Consider the following 19,082-nt stretch of genomic DNA (forward strand, 5'->3'; position numbering starts at 1 on the left):
TGGCACAGGGGACATTAACAGTGGCTGTGAGACAAATACACCTAAAGAATCGTCACAAACCTAAACACGTGCATAGAGAGTTCCAACTCAAGGAAGGGGTGAAAGAGGGACCGAGTTTTTAGAGGGTCGGTCATCCAGTTCACCCATTCACTCTATAGGTTTCATATGCAGTCATCACCACTCACGCACACTGACAGGCTCTTTTACCCAGCAGGCATTAGTCACCTCACTTGTTCTCGAGTTCTTTACGTGTTTAGCACCCTAAACACTTTTTTCTCATCTTTCTTCTGTCTTTTCTTCTTTCTATTTCATCTCCCTTTTTTTGGAGGAATACCTTAAGAGCTGAGGCCTTGAGGACAAATGAAAAGGGTTGCATCAACAACCAGTTGACAAAGACCAGTGCGGCTTAAATGGTGGATGGGGATTATTCTGCACTAAATGGTCATTGCTTTAACACTCATACAACAGAACCTTTCCCTTCATATTTTTCACCTCTTCCTTTGATTTGAAAATACTTGACATGAAGCCAAATTTCAGGGGCTTGAAAAACTCTTGAAAAAGAAACTAATAAGGAAACAATTTCAAATTGTTGGGGACTAGGCATTTCGAAAGAAAAGCTGAGAAACAAAGAATTTTGTTTTGTTTCATATAGATTATACCTTTTCATTTTGTTCTCTCTTATTTAAAGATTTGTAAAGCAGAGAAGATGAAATATCCAGTTGCAGACGGCACAGTGTACACTATTCCTTTACCACTAATGCTTTAGTGAAGAACTTAATTACTTCCTCTCAAGCTAATAGCAATGAGCACCGTCAACATGGGTAGAAAATGTAATAAAGTGCTGCTTATATACAGTATGGACTTCACCATTTGCATAATATTGACAATCTTTTAAATCACTCAATACACTGAAAATATATGGGCTTTGACTGACTGGCAATATTATATCTGAGCCCTGTTTACATCTCGAGGGGAAGGCTTTGGTGACAATTTCGCTTTATGAAAAATGATAAGCTGGCTTGTTGCTTTTTGTATTATGGTTAAGGCACATTTCGGATGTTACCCTGCCTTTGGAGAAATACCAGACAGTTTAACATCTAAAAAAAAGATTACAATATACTCTTCTATGCATAACCTAAGAATAATAAACCTTCCTTGTGTTGCCCTACATACAAAGTAAATAGCAGGGGCACTCACTTCCCTTACTAAGACACATACTATGTGTACCTGTAAAAATACCACATATTATGGCCTTTTCATCATTATCTTTGAATAAAATATAATGCAAATCTCACACTCAACATATAAAAGTACAAGATTAAGGATATTATCTTTGCAAACGTTTATTTTTGTTTTTCTGACTATGTTCTCATCTTTCAGTTACCAGAAGTTCCTGCTCTACGTTACGTCACAACATGTTAACCACAGCACAGTACAAACACATCACTCAAGACTAAATATACTTCTGCCATGACTGGCCACTCAAACATGATCAGTGTGAAACTAAATGACAAGAAAGTATTAACATTAATTCTTAAAAGGTATATCTGAACATGAATGCACACACAAACACACACACGCACAAACACACACACAGCGACACTCAATTCATGTCATTCATCAAATGTCAGTAATGAAATGTGAGTACAATTCCCTGATGATCATTATCTGCACAGTGACACTTCAAAGACTAAAGATCGGAAAACGAGTCACAGCAGTGAAGCCTAGGCTTTGCATGTTTCTGTGTGTGTTCCTCAGAGAGAGAGAGAAAGACAAAAATAGAGTGAATGAGAGAACATGTGCACTTGTGACCTTTTATGAGGAAATCTTCCACATTGTGTAGATTTTGTAAAGTAGTTTTTGGGTTACATTTACTTATTACATGTGGAATCCACTGAGCTTTCAGTGATTTATCCGACGTTACTTCCGGATCCATGAATAGAAAACGTGAGTTTTGTGTTTGTGAACTCCCAAGAGATGTCATGTAAAGTAATTACAAATGGCTTCGTTCACACCAGGAAAGCAAAGCCATATGTACTCTGACTACACATGCATTAATGATTGTTTGACATGGGCAAATGTTGCACACTGAATTATGCATGTCGGTTGATGTATAATATGGCAGATGCACATGTGAAAGCATGCATGCCATTCACTTACTGACACAAACGGTCTAACTATACGCAACAAGGACACACGCATATCAAGTATTCTATGCCAGTCTGGCAGCAAAGAGGAAGTTGGGATAATGGTAAAATTGACAGCTGACAAAAGGGGGTCGCTGAAGACACACATTATCTGTGACCTGGGCTCATAGAAGTATTAAATTATCAGTTGGGCTTAGCTGGCGGGGAAAAATTAAAAAGACATGCCTTTTGTTTCTACTGTGGCCCCTACCGACTCCTCTTATCATGAAAAACAGGTACCAGATGTACAAACAGGTGTACATAGTGCAAAAAATTCCATTCCAAGATTCCATTCCAAGATGGGTAAATATACATCCAGTATATTATATATATCCAGTTTGATAGCATTGCGATAATCGATTCATCTGTTGTTTGGTCTTGACTTTGACAAAGAATAAAGTTTTATTTAATGGATGTTAAAGAGTTGGTTTCATTTTGACAGGTTATCCCTCAGTGCACATGTTGATTACACAGTTTGCCCTAGTCAACCTGAGCCAAAACCTAAAATATAGACTTAGCATGACTAAGAGTCTATAGCCATGCAAGCAGCTCTATGAGGCTGTTATAAGGTACAGCGATGCTCTGAGCTAAATGCTAAAGTTAGCATGGTAACATGCTCACAATGAAAATAATGTTTAGCAGGTGTGATGTTTGCCATGTCCATCATCTTAGTTTAGCATGCTAAAATGAGCTAATTAGCACCTAACACAAAGAACAGCTGAGTCTGAAGTAAATTAGTTTAGTAGGTGTTTGGTCCTATAGCAAAGTATTGGACTAAATTAAACTTTTGACCTGACAATGGCACTAGATGAAAAGGTAAGGGATCACCAAAGATGTGTGTGCCAAATTTCATGGCAGCTGTCAAGACAATTCAGTCTGGACAAATGTGGTGGGCCATCCCCGCCATCCCTACAGCAACACTGTTAGCATGGCTAAAAAAAAAGACAAACAGTGCTAAAGCGTCATTTCTCAACAGTGTACTAAAACTTGTACGGTGCACACCTGCAGTAACATATTACAATGTGTTTTGTTCCCTAACTGCTTGTAGAATGATGTTGCAGCTGTTGAGAAAAACAGGAAAAATACTTCCTGAACAGCAGCGCTAATTGACCTTTCATGTCTACTGAGGCAATGCTATGAAAGCACGCCGTTAGGAAACAGAAAAGAAAAGGTTAAACATGCTTGGAATTCTTAAAACTAAAAGGGTCTGATGCAGGGAATCGAGCTGTATGGAGGTAAAGTCACTGAAAAAGCTACCCCTCCATCTGCCCAACACATAGAAAAGTGATGTGTCACCAAGGTCTCTCATCCAAAGCAGCCTTTTATCCTAAACAGGCAAAGATGACATAATGTCGGAAAGGTGAAGGAACAGATAATATAGACATTAAGCCTTATGATACAGGATGCTGCATGTAGGCAACATTTAATATACTGTCACTGCTAAGCATTTGAACCAGTTTTACATGGGAAAATGTTGTTCTACATGCTGCAGCTGTCATCAATGTAATAAGGATTAACATTATCAGCTAATTTCAGCTGTTGGCAAACACTGTCAAAAATGATTTATGACATGACCGTAGCCAAACAATACAGTAATAATCACAGGTCCTGTGCCCATTGCTCTGTTTCTCGTTGCTCATTTCTGGCAAAATTTGCCATCAAATGTGTGTATGTATCCGTTTCATCAGTGGTCGGAAGTGCAGACAAGCAAAGCTATTACACAGGAGAAAGAACTAAAATGTGGGACGGATATGGCAAACAGTAATGAATGCAAAGAGATGAAGAAAGCATTGAGCAATGACAAAAGCATTTCACACAGAGAAGGAAATCAATAGCACGTAAATCACAAAAATGATCCTCATTACACAGAGAATACTTTCAAGTCAAATACCTATGAAGTCTTTAGAAGATAGAAGGAACAGGTTTAATATTCAGTGCATGATATTGTGAAGTAATTGAGCAAACTGACGAAGATATACTGTACAGTATAACCTGATGTTTTGATGTGCTTAAAAAAAAGAAAAAAAAAAAAAGAGAACTTTGACTAGTCATTGTCTAAAACTGAGTGAGAGATGTGACACACATTGCAAACAGAGCTAATGAGTCATCGACAGAAGGACTAGTGGGACGGAGAGGGCTTGTTGTAGTAGAGAGGGATTTTTAGGATCATGGAGGTAAGTGGCCTCAAGTGGACACAGTTGCAACGGGTGAAAACTTGTCAATGTACGTCAGCATCAATGGCATCCTAAAGAGACAATGCCAATTGTTTTTTTCCTTTTTTCCTTTTCTTCACAAATTAAGCATACATAGCAATTTACAGTTACAAAAATATAAAAGTAACAAATGTTTGTCATAATATTCCAGCACACAGTATCTTAACCCACTGGTACACCAACATAAGTTACTTCATTTACCTTATTAAACCTCTAGATTGTGCTTGATTGACATCTCCCTGTGAGGGCAGGACATCTTACGGCTTTTCGGCGATTCTCGACAAATTCTCGGCGATTCTCATTGGTACATTAAGTCTAGTTTTTACATGGATGTATTATATTAACTGGATACCGGATCCCATAATGGCGCCTAATTAGATTAATGGAGTTGCTCGCCTGGGGCATACAGCAAAACAGTTTCTAAGCTTCTGGGTTTACCTCAGTGATATGCGGCCCACTGAATATGCGCAGTAAAGCATGTCTTGTTTGGCCTCGCCTGCAATTTCCTGCAAAGCCCGTATATTTACATTGTTGTGATGTTACAGGTTTTTAAATCGCTTTTCTCAGCCAGAGGGAAGTTTTTCAAATATAAAAAGTACATAAAAAAATTCTAAAATTAAAAAATTCTGAATAGAAAGAGTCATAAATAACCTTGTATGCAGTTCAAGGGGTCCTGCAGCAGTTTTACAGGCGTCTCTTTTACAATAGTGGCCTATGGGGAAAACCTTTTTCCTTTTTTTTGTTGCAATACAGTGAGTGGCCACTGGACAAAATTGGCTTCAAGGCTGAGTGCTCTTCCTGGGGCCTGGGTTTCTACATGTAATGGGCCTTTGACATAGAAGAACTTTTGACATGACACATTAAAAGCACAGGTGTAAATAATCGAATTAATAATGGCTGAATTCCATTTCCCTGTTACAGTTACAGGCCTCTGGTATTGTTCATGCTGGCTCACAGAACAGAGCTATCGTTAATGTGCTTTTTCTACTACTGTATGACAAGTGTCGGCTGTGAAAAAAAGGCATCATACCTTCAACCAAGAGCAGAAATAAGTGAAAACCCTGAAAAGGTTTACATGTTAGACACTATGCAAGCATTTCAATTGTCTCCCAATACTTCTATATAAGGTCCTTGAGTTATTTCCACAAGGTAGTACTCTTATAATGCTACCACACTGCACATAGCTGTACATACTGTACATATCTGGCTATATGGTTCATACAGAATATTCATTTTTATTCTGTTTTTCTTATTATAAATTCTGCTAATGCACTGCATATATCTATATTATTCTTACGACTATTATAATGTCACTGCTACTACATTGCACATATCTGTACATGTTGTTCATACATTGTTCATATTACATAGCCATATTTATTCTGCTCTTATAACACTCACACAATATATTTCTTGTCCTGCCTATGCACCACCTGTCTATAGTTGAATATCACATTGCACTTTTCTGCAACTGCATTTCGTTGTCTTTGTACTTGTACTCTGCACAATGACAATAAAGTTGAATCTAATCTAATCTAACCTAGTGGTGCCTAACAGTGAACAGTAGACTCAACAAGATTAATATTGCAAATTCCCACCCACAAGGGTTGGGTCATCCTGGAGGCCCAGCTGTCTGTTACCGTATCAAATGCCACAGATAGAGGGTTTTAATCTGGCCAAAGAAATGTGTTCATCTCTTAATCTGTGTCTCCCATATTTCCTGAAGCTCCACATTGGTAAATGTGTAACAAACAAGGTGAATCATAATAATCATCATCACAAAACCGTTTCTTTTTTTTTCATCTTAATTTTCTATTGTTCAGATGTAATTCTAAATGTATATAATAACTAAAAGTGTGAAAGTTATTTTAAACACGTACTGGAGGTGTCTGATTGTGCAAACATTTTTTTTTTTCATATTTAAAGAATTGAATCAGTGGTGCATCAGCGGTTTGTGAGCTTATCTAACTCATTATTGCTTATCTTTTTGTCAGCTCTGCACCTGTGTGAATACATATCCTCTAACCTCTTCATGATGCCAGGAGTTTAGTTTCCTGATATAAGACACAGAAGGAAATGGAAAAATAAAGTGTGTAAGAGAAAACATCTATTCCTGCTGCTGGAATCTATTCCGTAACACATTACATCCCCGACCTCTCCAGGGAGCCAGAATGCACATTCACCAGAGGCAGTGCACACTACCCTTTTACCCTCAATATAGCTAGAAAGCACTGAAGCAAATCTTCACATGACGCAAATCATATGTACGTACTCAACCCTTCATAGCACCTAATATGCAGGACTGACCAGTCCACATTTACACAGTATTTGCCACGATCTAGGCCCGTGTTTGCATTTCAGTTGATGTGTGTATCTGCGTGTACATGTATAAATGAACTTAACCCAGATAGTAACTCTGTAGGAACTAAGCTTTCCTCTTTTCCACTGACTAATGTAAAGATTGGTTTTATAATCACAAGAGCATGCTGTGAGATTATCTGAAGCTTGCTATGATGTTTATGTGCAAGACTGTACATCTTACATTTTTTAAATGTTATCCTTGTTGCAGTAACTCAAACATGAAATATTTATTGATGTGAGTCTGATGTGTTATGGAATGATTCAGGAAGAAAACATTAATAATCTCTCATCAGAATGCATGCATCACTATTGTGGCTTTATCAATATGAAATAAAATAAAAAATGAAGGCGCCATCAAAAGGCCAGAGATGTGAACACTAAAACATATTTGTATAGGATAGTATGCAGGTAGTTTACAACACCTTTATTTCTTCAGTACAAATTCATGGATGTCTAGTTCACTTACTTGAAATGGAAAGTTGAATAGGTCTTTAATAGAGACGGATGTACTGTCCTTGCTTAATCCTACTTGTCTTGCTTGTGGTTCATGGGATGTGAGGTTGTCACACAAAACCCTACTTCTTCCCTGATTTCTCGTGTGAGGAGGATGCTTTGTCATTGACCTCCACCGCCCCAATCTGCTCTCTGGCATGGCCATGGGCTAATTTATAAGCTTCTTTCCCGGGATTATCTTTCTTCCTGGTGTGCAAGCTACTGAGCTAACAAGAAAAGCAGGGAAACAGGTTTCAGCTACAGCCATAAATGGCCTGCCGTCCTGACTGCCTGCATTCTGTGTTAACATGGACCCACCCTATGGCTCTGAAGAAAGTGAATGCTGCTGAAAATGGATTATTATATCCAGATTCCAAAAAGAAATTGTTTTTTTTCTGAAATGACTTTGCAAACCGAAAAAGCACTAACATAGTGTCCTCTCAGACTACTTCCAGCTGCACAAGAGAAAAGCGGATATCATGCGAGTCAACAAGATAAGCATAAGGCGAATACTGCACCTGACTTTAGGTTACACGGGAGAAAAGTGAATTTGCATTGCTTAATCCGTCAGGCGATCTTTACACAACAGCCTGACCCAAAATAGATTTTAAGGGGGTATATAGATGTTACTTACCCAGTGGCTCTTAAACTCTACAGGTCCAGCAGTGAGGAAGCAATGTATTCCAACTGACAGCAGAGAGCAAGTCTTCTTTTTCTCTACATTTAATCTAAACTTCAATTACTAATCACTACAAATCTCTAATATCTTCACCCAAGGGAAACAGCTTCAGTTCTAAAGGCTATCTCTGGCTGTACAGTAAGATACAGTGCATTATTCCACTCCCACTGGTCACATGATGGCACAATCAATGAAAATAATGCATGAAGTAAAACGACTAACCTAACAATCCTATCCTGCTTTATAGAACTTCATCACCCAAAATAAAAAAAAACAACTTTTCTTAAGAGCAAGCAGCCCACACTTGAAGTCCAGTAGTGAAAATAAATAATATCTAAAATTCAGATTCGAACATACGGCCACTTAGAACTGATCTCAACATGAAACAGCTATTTAAAGCTACCCTCGACAAGTACCCTCGACAAGAACCCAAGCATTCGGCACTGAGAATCGAAGCTACCATGTTAAGGCGCGCTATAAGGGCTGTTGTGATAGCTGGGGAAATAAGCTGAGAGCCTGTCGCCGTCTGAAATGCCCAATGGAGGCAGAGCCCACATAAGCCCTACTGGCCGACTCCCTCTGCCGACTCTACTGGCTGACTCGCTGTTTGACTCAGTCTTGATCCCTTCTGCTCTGTCAGATGGAAAAGTGGAGCAAGCCCTATCAACCCTCCACCCCCCTCCTCCTGGTGGCTATGCTGTTAAGTGTGTTGTTGTGCGTGTTTCTGGGTAAGTGTCTGTGACTACGGGGAAGGATGAGGAAATATGCAATAAGTGGAAATGTAAGGTGGTAAATGAATACAAGGAATTTCAATCTCAAATGGGGTTAAGGAAAAGCCAACTGACTTTTTTTTTTTTCTTTTCTTTTTTTAATAAAACTTGCATTCAGAAGTTGCCTTGACACAAGAATATAAAAAGACCAGAATAAGGCAGATCACTTTGCCTTATAGACATAATCATATGGAGGGCTATTTTTGGGCTAAACTGTATGCTGTCTCCTTAGAGATATCACTGTATGTATATCATCAATTTTCTACATATATCCCATTAAGGGTTGAAGTGAGTTGAAGTATATACCAGAATACATTGGGCCTGTGAGAGGTGGGATACACTATGATCGGGCTCTATCACAGGGCTAACATACAGTACATGCAAACAAACATAAAGCTCACTCCTTATCTCTGACTGAGGCTTTGCTGCTACTAGCATAATGTGCAAATGTCAGACTGAACTGTTGGTGGTTGAGTTGGATTGTGGGTAATGTAGGTGCCAAGGTTTTGAAAAGGAAGAACAATGTGCCGCATAAGAACTTATATAGATATCTCTGGTTCTGCTGCATTGATTTTAATCTTTCTCCATCATGACAATAATGCTAAATTGATGCAGTACTCTTTTAATATAAGGCATCTTAAGACAAGGAACAGAGTTTGAAAGTGAAGTGTTAAGTATCAATACACTTTATGTATCAGAACAGCATGAAAACCAAGGCACTCTTGTTGAAGAAAATATACACGTTTGTGCAAATTTTGTACCTTTTGCTATGCATTAGGCACATCACATTGGGGATGGCAGTAGCTCAGTCAGTAGGGAGTTGGGTTGGGAACTGGAGGGTTGCTGGTTCATGTCCCCATACGAACCAAAGTATGGTGGTGGACTGGTAGCTGGAGAGGTGTCAGTTCACCTCCTTGGTGCTCTTGAGCAAGCTTATTATTATTATCAATAAAGGCTTTTTAATATTTTCTTCAACAAGAGTGCCTTGGTTTTCATGCTGATACTTTTGGATTACCTCTGCACCAAAGAACACCTTGTTAGACTTTTTTTCAAACACCAACAAAAAGGAGCACTTCTTTTTTCTGTCTTCCCACAATTTATTTATGTATTATATTCTTTCTATAATTTATTTGCTTGTTTGTTACACATGAGAGTAATCAATGGCTTATATATGGCCATAATGTTGCCACGAGAACAAAACAAAATGTCATGCATTTGGCTAAGGTTAGAACTTGCCGCTCTGCCTTTTAGTAAAATAATAGTGATTACATTTCGGCCAGATTTGTGTCCAGCTAGTTTTTGGCAGTGTGCAGAATATGCCTTTGACTTTTTACTTCATTTTAAGTGCCCATATTATGAAAAAAATCACTTTTTCTGGGATTTGGGGTGTTATGTTGTGTCTCTGGTGCTTCCACACACATACAAACTTTGAAAAAAATCCATCCATGCTGTTTTGAGTGAGATACGGTTTCTGAATGTGTCCTGCCTTCAGTCTCTGGGTGAGCTGTTCAAAATCGGCAAGGCTTGTGACGTCACAAGCCGAAACGAGCAGGTTAACCGCAACCATTAGCTTGTAGCGTTAGCATGCTAATGCTAACGCTAGCATGCTAACGCTAGCATGCCACCTCGTTCTCAATAGCAAAGCACTGCTACAACACACACAAGTTCACCATAATCTACAAAAGAACTACTTACATGTGCACCCTCACTTAGAGGTCTCCCAGCTAATCCTGCCTTGTAACTGACCGAAGTTGTAGAAACAGCCTTTCTTTTACTGTCTATGGAGCTAGCTAGCTGACATGATCTACATCTGAGCTACTGCGCATGTGCAGTGGAATCAAAGATAGTACAGAAGAAGGAGAAGAAAAGAGGTCTCACTCTGTAGCTAAAACAGAGACCAGCTGAAAAGAGGATCTGCAGCAGTGAGAGAGAATGGTGCAGTACAACAAAAATATGGTGTTTTTTGAAATTAAACCATGTAAACCTATTCTGGTACAACCTTAGAATACAATTATGAACCTGAAAATGAGCATAATATGGCTGCTTTAAGGTTGAGACCTGCCAGTGTCAAAGCTGATAGCGTTGTCAGATCAGTCTGAGCCCAAAGCTCAAAACCTTGATCTATCGTGTCAGATTGAGGATGTTAGAGCTACTTGTGCTACACACCAGGCCATTATTACTCTATGGCAGTGAAGGATGGTGGGGGTAGGGTGGGGTGCCTGGGTCTTTAACCACTGATCCCCGATCAAGTTGAAGACAACTGGGGATTAGAAATAGGATTAAGTGACCCACAACCATTCACAAGCTTACTCTCATCCACCCATCTAAAGTGTATATTGCATTCATCTCTAAGTACAGTACTGGGTCATATTCTTTTAAGCATGCTTTAAAATTGAGATTGCACATTTGCCCGCCCATAATGCATTTGAGCTTTGTCATTTGTATGAGAGTATATACCTTCTATGCTTATTAGAAATAAAGTCTGAATTATATGATGCATACATACATACATATGTATATGTATATTATATAGATGGCAGCATAATGCAGTTTGTTCTGATTGAAAAAGCAGCAGTTATAGAATCAGTATAGCACATCTGGGAGTGGCACATACACACAATCTAACGGAGCCAATCTATAATGCACCAGACACAAGATAAGTGCTGCACTGTACAGTGAGTGTGTGTATGTCAGTGGGGCTTCAGCCAGATATTCCATACTGAGGCAGAGTGAGGGTCAAAGCATAGAGATGCCAGAGGCAAGGTCAGCAACCACACAGCAGAGAGAAGCCGAACATCATCAGTTCCCATGGATGAGAGAGTTATTGAGAGACAGCAGAAAACTAAAAGAGAGACACTTTGGAGAAATAACCCAGTGAAGATTCAAGGTAGACCAAAATGACATCCTCCAAACATGGTAAAAAAAAAATGTGTACGTTTTTACTCTTAATAGCTTCCTTTGCTTCCACTAACCTGAGATCCTGGTTTGGAACTTTGCAAAACTTTTATGAGAGCTATACATAACAGTATCTATTTGAGCCAGCAAATGAATGAGAGTAGGTTGAGGAAACGGGCACATGGGGAAAGACAGGGAGGGATGGCGAGCACAGCGATTTGGGTGGGCAGATGGTGCCAACATATGGGCCTGTTAGGGGCAAAATAAATAAATAAACACTCACACATAAATACTGAGATGAACTGTGAGTGCCACAAACTGTTGGCCAACTTAGCCGGCTGAAAGAGAGTGCAAATGGGACAGAGCTACCACTGAAATTGCAGATTTCTAAACACAACAACTGCTGAAAAACATGCACACAGACAATTCTGTAGGATGACAGTAGGCTTTAGAGATTTGAGCCTCTGATCTCCAAGTAAGTATAGATTACCCATTTTTAAATGTGGGTGCATCTGTGCACTAAATATAGTCTCCATATACAGGTCATAGATTGAAAGTTATTTTTCCGTCTCCGAGCTGAACTTCTGTTTCCCTGCTGTCTGGTTCAGCTGCTGCCGTGTTTGCCCTTCCTCCGCATTGCTATCTATACATTCTCCTCCTCTTGTCTGCCTCTCGCTCAACCTCAAAGCCTTTGGCTCAGTTAGAGAGACAGCCAGGTTGAGAGAGGTGATATCCTCCAGCAAACAAACGGCGGCTTTGTACAACATGTTCTCTTCCCATATCAACTGCACGCTCCCGTCCAGATACATTCAAGATATGCTGCCCGGCACAGACAAGCAAATGGAGGAGGATTAAAATCCCAACACTGTACAGTCAGTGTATATATACATGATACATTTGTGTCCTTTTCTGTCCTTGTATGTGCGTATGTACCCTGGATGTACATAATGTATAGATGATAAATTCCATATGTGACCATCAAATTAGAATTGAAGCGCACCAGTTGGCTTCGTTTCACACCCTCTCTTAACAGCATCTGTGCACCCAGACAGCATGTTGTGATGACCTAAGGCTGTTTACACTGAAACGGTCAAGTCTTCCCATTTTAGCTCAAAATGTAAACAACCAATGGAGATCATGAATATCCTTGTCAGTTTAGGAGAGCAGGAATAGCTGACATGAGTGCTAAAAATAGATGAATCCTTCACTCAATGATGCTCCTGGCTGGTTAAGACAGAATCGGTTATTATAACTGGAACATTCTTGTTTTGTTGCTTGCATTTCAGTGTGTGGCCCATAAACTAGGTCTTGGTCAGCGTGTGTTTGTGTGTTAAAGCTTCTAAGCATCTGTCTGTGCTCCGTATTGTTCATGTCTGCAAATATGCTACCTAATCACCGGCAAACACATTTGGATGTTTTCCACATTCCTCCCAGTTTGAGTATGTTTTGTTGATAGACATCGCCTCCACCTTGCCACTTTTATATTCTGTTTGGCTCTCTGCCCTCGTAACGTCTGCAAATTTAATTTGATTGCAGTTGTAATCTGCTGGCTAGTTAATTGACTTTGCCGAGCTTTGTTCCTCTCCTACCTTAATGGAGAGGGGTAGTTTGATAAGTTACAAAATGTCTTATCCTCTCCGTATGAACCTGCGTTCCCATTGTGTGCTTAGGACTTTGCACTGGAGGATACTCCCCTAGAACTGGGTAAAACTATAATGTGATCTCGAGGGGGAAGCTGAGCTGACTGAGATTTTCCTGTCATCCATCTTGTTGTCACAGTAGACAGGGAGACCCACTGTGATGACAAATTCAATTTGTATGAAAGCCATTTGCTCTGTTAAATATTCATCTGTCAAATTTGGCTCTTAAAAATGATGCTCTCAACTGATCTACTGTATATTAGCAAATATAATTTGGAGGAAAGGAATGCCACCGGGATGGTATTTCTAATCAACGTAACAATGAAACAAATTGACAAATTAATCTCCACTCAAGGTCTACTTACTCACTTGTTCTGGAGCTGTTAACCATAAATTCAAAACAACTTTATTAATCCCACAAGGGGCAATTAGTTACATGTAGCTTGCAAACACAGTAACATACAACAACATGCAACTGAGCACTTGCTGATATAGATTAAATAGATCTTGAGTGGAAATTATTTTGTCAACTGCTGTTTCCAATACCAAGAATGAACTGTCAAGCTTAAAATAAAACTTTTTTGTACTTAACTGTAACGTTATGTGCTTACACTCCAGCTATCTGCAAATCGCTCGGAGTCAGTATATTTCATTAATTGTCGTAACAATATCCTTTCCAGGTCACATAATCAAAAAAGAAATGCTGACCCAAAGCATGTGAAAAGATGTCAATGTTGTAATATTTAAACCAAACCATGATCTTTTCTTAACAATAACTAGAAACCATCTTGAAATGGGATCACACCAGCCACGGCATAAAGTGTGTGTGTGTGTGTGTGTTTGAGTGTGTGGGACCACACCCATCTTTGAACTCGGCATCCATTGATCTCAACTACACAACTGTAAAGTTTTGCGACTGCATCTTGCACGGTTGTGCCGCTTTCGCGGTGAAATAAATCACAGACAGAATCACCTGGCAAAGTACTCAAAGGTGAGGTGTTTCCAGGACCACATATTGCCATGATGACACACACAGACTCAAAAGGTGAAAACAATACCAACAATCGCGGCTGGTAACCAAGTAATTTTGCGGCCTAAACCTAAAAATATATACTGTGCTTTATATGCTTTACCTCCAATGCCCACCTTACCAACCATGACTTGCCAATGAACGTTATACATTTATGATAAAATGAGTGGTAAATTACTGTATTTTGTAGGAGATGTTCATTTATACTAGCATGGGAAGAAGATGTATGCCATTCAAACATATAGTAGTGGCCTCATAGTAAAAGTGCAATGAGACCATGACCTGCATGCAAATCCTCGCTTAATGGTCCTGAACAAGTTTGACTTTGTTATTGACATAAAAGAGTAATCACTATGTGAGTTAATGGTTAAAACAGCATGATCAATTGTGCTGGTTTACATTATGTAGTTCACTAGATGTCAAAGAGTCAGTGGCCTACATAGACAGACGAGAGAAAACCCATCCCGGTCACTGGTGGCATAAAACTGGATTGTTCACGTAAAGCCAAATGACCACAGTTCAGGATTGCATATTAAACCTCTAACATGGTGCGAGTGTAGGTAAACACTGAAAAAGAGGATTGCAACAAAGGAAAACCTGCTGTAATGAGGCATTCTGACTGATGTTACTTGTGAATTCTTAGCAACACAGAGAGAATGGTGTTTGTTCTCATTGACTTATTTAATTAACACTAACTCAGGGAACTTCATTAGACTGTTTTCAGTTCATTAATGAAATTAATCTCACTGGGCATGAGCACACACAAGATAAACACACACACAGACACAAGCTTTACTACACACTGTACACTCTCACATGCACACATCAGAATCATTTAGAGTAACTTACGGGTTGCCATAGTCCCAGACAACGCACTGTGGATCTGATGTACCCTGCAAGATACAGGGAGGGGAGGGGAGGGGAGGGAGAGAAGATAAGCTGTTATTGCCAGTCGAGAGGATGAGTGAGGGAGGCAGAGCGAAGACAGAATAGTTTGTTGCCTGAGGAGAAAGAGTGATGCTGCATGGGCGATGGAGAGAGGTAAACAGACAATGAAAGAGAAGGATTGAGACAGAGGGTGGGAGGGAGAGATGGAGAAAGAGTCATTGTCAGTGGACAGAGCAGCAAATAGCTGCTGCTGCAAAAAGAGGGGTGTGTGAGCCAAACATTGAGAGAGTTAAGAGACAAAATAAGCCATTTCATGGACAATAATACACAGCAAGTTGGGGTCATAAACATCCAGCAGTGGAAAGGCATTCAAATTCTTTACTTTAGTACAACCACAGTAGTAAAGTAAAAGTAAACAACTATGAAGCAGTACACTGTACGTGAGTATAACAAGTACTCATTGTGAAGAAGTGGCCCTTTTAGATTGTGTAAAGTACTTATTAAAGTATGTATCTCTAAACATTGTACTTTGAATTTGGGGAGGTGATTAAAAACATTTTTAAAACCACAAAAAATAAAGTCACCCTTCACAGTGGTCTAAACGCTGGTGATTTGCCATCCAGCTCACTCTTAATCCATCGACTCGCTGGAGCCAAAAGCCAATCGTTGAGGGTCGAAAAGGCAGGTGAATCATCTGGTAATCAAAGCTTGGTCACGCGTGGTGGAGAAGGAAGACTCCCTATGACTCAATCAGTGAATCAATCACGGGATCAATATCTTGAATTGACTCCTCACAGCTTGTTCCACCTGTGATCCTCAGTGATCTTAGCATTGATTGCTTTTAAAGAATTGTCCGTGCCCTTTCAACCTGCACGCCTAATTTGGTAACCATTGGATTGCAACTGGTTTTAGGTGAACGTTGTGGGTTTTGTCTGTTCTGGATCCATGATTCTGTTCTTACATTCATTCCTGAATCAAGAGCATTAAACTCAAACTGGTATGAGTACTTTCTGAGAGAAACAGCGGACCAATACACTTTGTGGGTCCTTTAGAGCAGGGGTCTTCAACGTTTTTCAGGCCAAGGACCCCTCAGCTGAAAAAGAGATGGGGCAGGGGCCCCTTACTATGTATACTGTATAAAACTGAGTTGCATAATAAACTGGGCCACAACGTGTAGTTGTTGGCATAGATATTAATCTATACACGTTTTAATGTTAAAATGTGGGACAGTGAATCTTAAGCTTAACTATCTGTGGATGGCTACCTTACCTCTAGGCCAGTACGCCTGTCATCAATGTAAAAAAAAGGTTTATATAATATAATATAATTTTTTTTTAAGAAATATTTTTTTCTTTCTGTTTAAACTATCGAACAATAATTTGGTGGCCCCCCTGCATCAACTCTGAGGACCCCCTAGGGGTCCTGGACCCCCTGTTGGAGATCTGTGCTTTAGAGTAAGACTGATCAGGCCTTTGTGTAACTACATTGGGTACCCACAATTGAGATGCCATTTTTCCACTGTTGCAGAGGAAAATGGATCCCTCTCTGTGCCAGTCTGTTGGTCCTTCCTGAGTCCTGCATTAAGCCCTTTGCCTTTGAGCTCCCCCTTATGGTTAAGGGGATAATAGCAGTAAAAAAAAAAACATGTCCACTGTAATTAGAGAAACCTGAGAAACAATTGTTATGTTGTTAAGTAATTACCTCTTCATGATTGAAGAGCAAACTGAAGGTTTTGTGAATGTGTTACATTCCATTCTGTAAAAACTCTAAACAAAGCCTCTCTCATCATCAATTGGTATCATAAATTTGTATCATAAATTGTTACACTGTTTTATCTGCAAGATATATTTATCTTCCTTGAACCAATCCTCCTTCCTTTGGTGCCTCTTTCTTCTTTCTCTTTCTACTCTCACGTCATCAAAGTAAATGGCGCGATTGTTAGAAAATGCATGTATCCTTGTGTCTCATTAAGCCTTTAGAACATTGTGAACTGAACCCTGCCTCGAGTCACTTTGTTATCCAAGATCACGTAACTGCTTTCAGAATCAATTCACAGAGGTCAAGCCAGTAGATGATAGGATAGGGACCACAAAACAATCGTGATCAGATTGTTTCCTAACAGAATACCAATGAATGAATGAATTGAGCAAAAAGGGAGAGAAGGAGCTAAAGCACATTCAAGTCTGCACTATGAGGATTTATTTCTTCAAAGGCAAGGTCACCCCTCCTACTCTGAATAGTTCATAACTGATCTCCCATGAATCAGTGGATCCTAGGGTCTCTGCATGGCTGGACTTCAGAGGACTGGATGATGCAAGGTTTATATACACAGGATCAGAGGCAAGGCGACACAGATTGATGGATGACAGCGCTTTGTTCTGCCTCACACGCAGACCGCCGCCGTCACTGACATTAGTTGTCTCTGGGAGGGCTTTAGCGTGGAGGGCTCTTTTAGCATTCGACTATCAATCAGCGTGCATCATGCCCAACTGTACGCTGCAGTGGGAGTGACATCCGTGTACTCCCACAAAGTCTGCCTCCTCTGTAGAGCTGATACGTTGCATCATGACAGTGTCTGCACGACTGATGCCTCTCGAAGGGAGCACCATGTGTCCGATTCTAACAGCTGCATTTATGGACAGTAATAATGGCATCTACCTTAACGGCTCTGTCAATTTTCTCTCAAATGGAACAGCCATTTATCTTCAAGGCATTCACAATCACATGTGGTAGCCATTTGGCGGCAAAATGCCTAATGCATATTGGCTTTGAATATGGTGAGCTAATCAAATGAAAAGAGCTGCTGTAAAAGACCACACTGGTTCAGGGAGCCTTCGAATCCTTCCACTTCATATCAGAGATTATAGATTCAGAAAATGAAATGGAGCAACGTGGATGATGCTTTTTGACTGATGAAAGTAAACTACATTACAGGGAAATTACCAGAAAGGCTTTATGGCTCGGAAACCTAAACACAGCTGCCTTTTATAATTGAAAAGGCTAGCTGAAGGACAGCTGGAGGAGGGAGTGTGGGTCTACTGGTTTGTTAGTGTCTGACTGGACCAGATGTCCTCTCAGTGAAGACATGCCCGTGCACAGAGACCCCTACACCCCCCTTTGAGAGCGAAGCCTGAGGCAGCTGTTGCCAGAGCACTGCTTCAGTAGCTGGGTGTTTCTACACCGGCCAAGGTCGACATCCACTGCAGCTGAAGACCATGACAGGAGACTGTGAGGAGGCTCTCCTTTTCACTTCCATACCTTCTCTGGTTCCCATATAGTAGTTCAGCATTTTCTGCCCTAATGAAGTTCAGGCCAAGCTGAGCAATGATGAACATAGGCCTTTAAGGTAAAATAATTATGTGTAGGATATCTGGCAAGTAGTTTTACTGAATGTAATCAAACTAGTTTCACTTACTTTTTTGGTTACATATTAGCTAAACGGAAACCTCAATAGAGTTAAAGGGATAGTTACACATCTTTTTTTCTTTCTCTCCTGGAGTTAAAAGAGAAGACTGATACCTCTCATTATAGCTTCATACTTAACAAACAGCCATGGAATCTTCTCATTTAACTCTTGGGAAGACAGCTTATTAGTTTATTTGCCAAAAATGCCGAAAAACTGCTTTAATCATACTCGTCCTTCAGTGCAATACTACAAATACAAACTACTTTAGTTATAAAAAAAAAAATAATAATAATTTGTTTTGTCTTTTATTTTGCTTTTAGGAGTTGCTAAAAACCCTAATTAATTTCAAGTGGCAATTATGGATATGAGCAATGGTTACATCTCAAATGAAAGCACATTAATATTATGCTAATGCTTGTATCCTCTGCAACGTCATTTCGTTTCTGTTATACAGCAGAGATATATTCATTTTCAAATGTAGTATTAATTAAATGTCTACATCACTTTCGTCAATTATTTCTC

The 19,082-nt window shown here is 39.7% G+C and overlaps 1 protein-coding gene across 1 annotated transcript in view; it reads right to left on the minus strand.

Moving 5' to 3' along the window:
- The window catches only part of adgrb2 (adhesion G protein-coupled receptor B2), a 118,112-nt gene that overhangs the window by 61,586 nt on the left and 37,444 nt on the right, over nt 1-19,082 (minus strand). The window contains exon 14 of the mRNA XM_035992847.1: nt 15,116-15,159. Within this exon, the coding sequence (XP_035848740.1) occupies nt 15,116-15,159 (44 nt within the window). The remainder of the gene's footprint in view (nt 1-15,115; nt 15,160-19,082) is intronic.

Source organism: Sander lucioperca, chromosome 16, assembly GCF_008315115.2.
Source record: "Sander lucioperca isolate FBNREF2018 chromosome 16, SLUC_FBN_1.2, whole genome shotgun sequence".
Classification (NCBI taxonomy): domain Eukaryota; kingdom Metazoa; phylum Chordata; class Actinopteri; order Perciformes; family Percidae; genus Sander; species Sander lucioperca.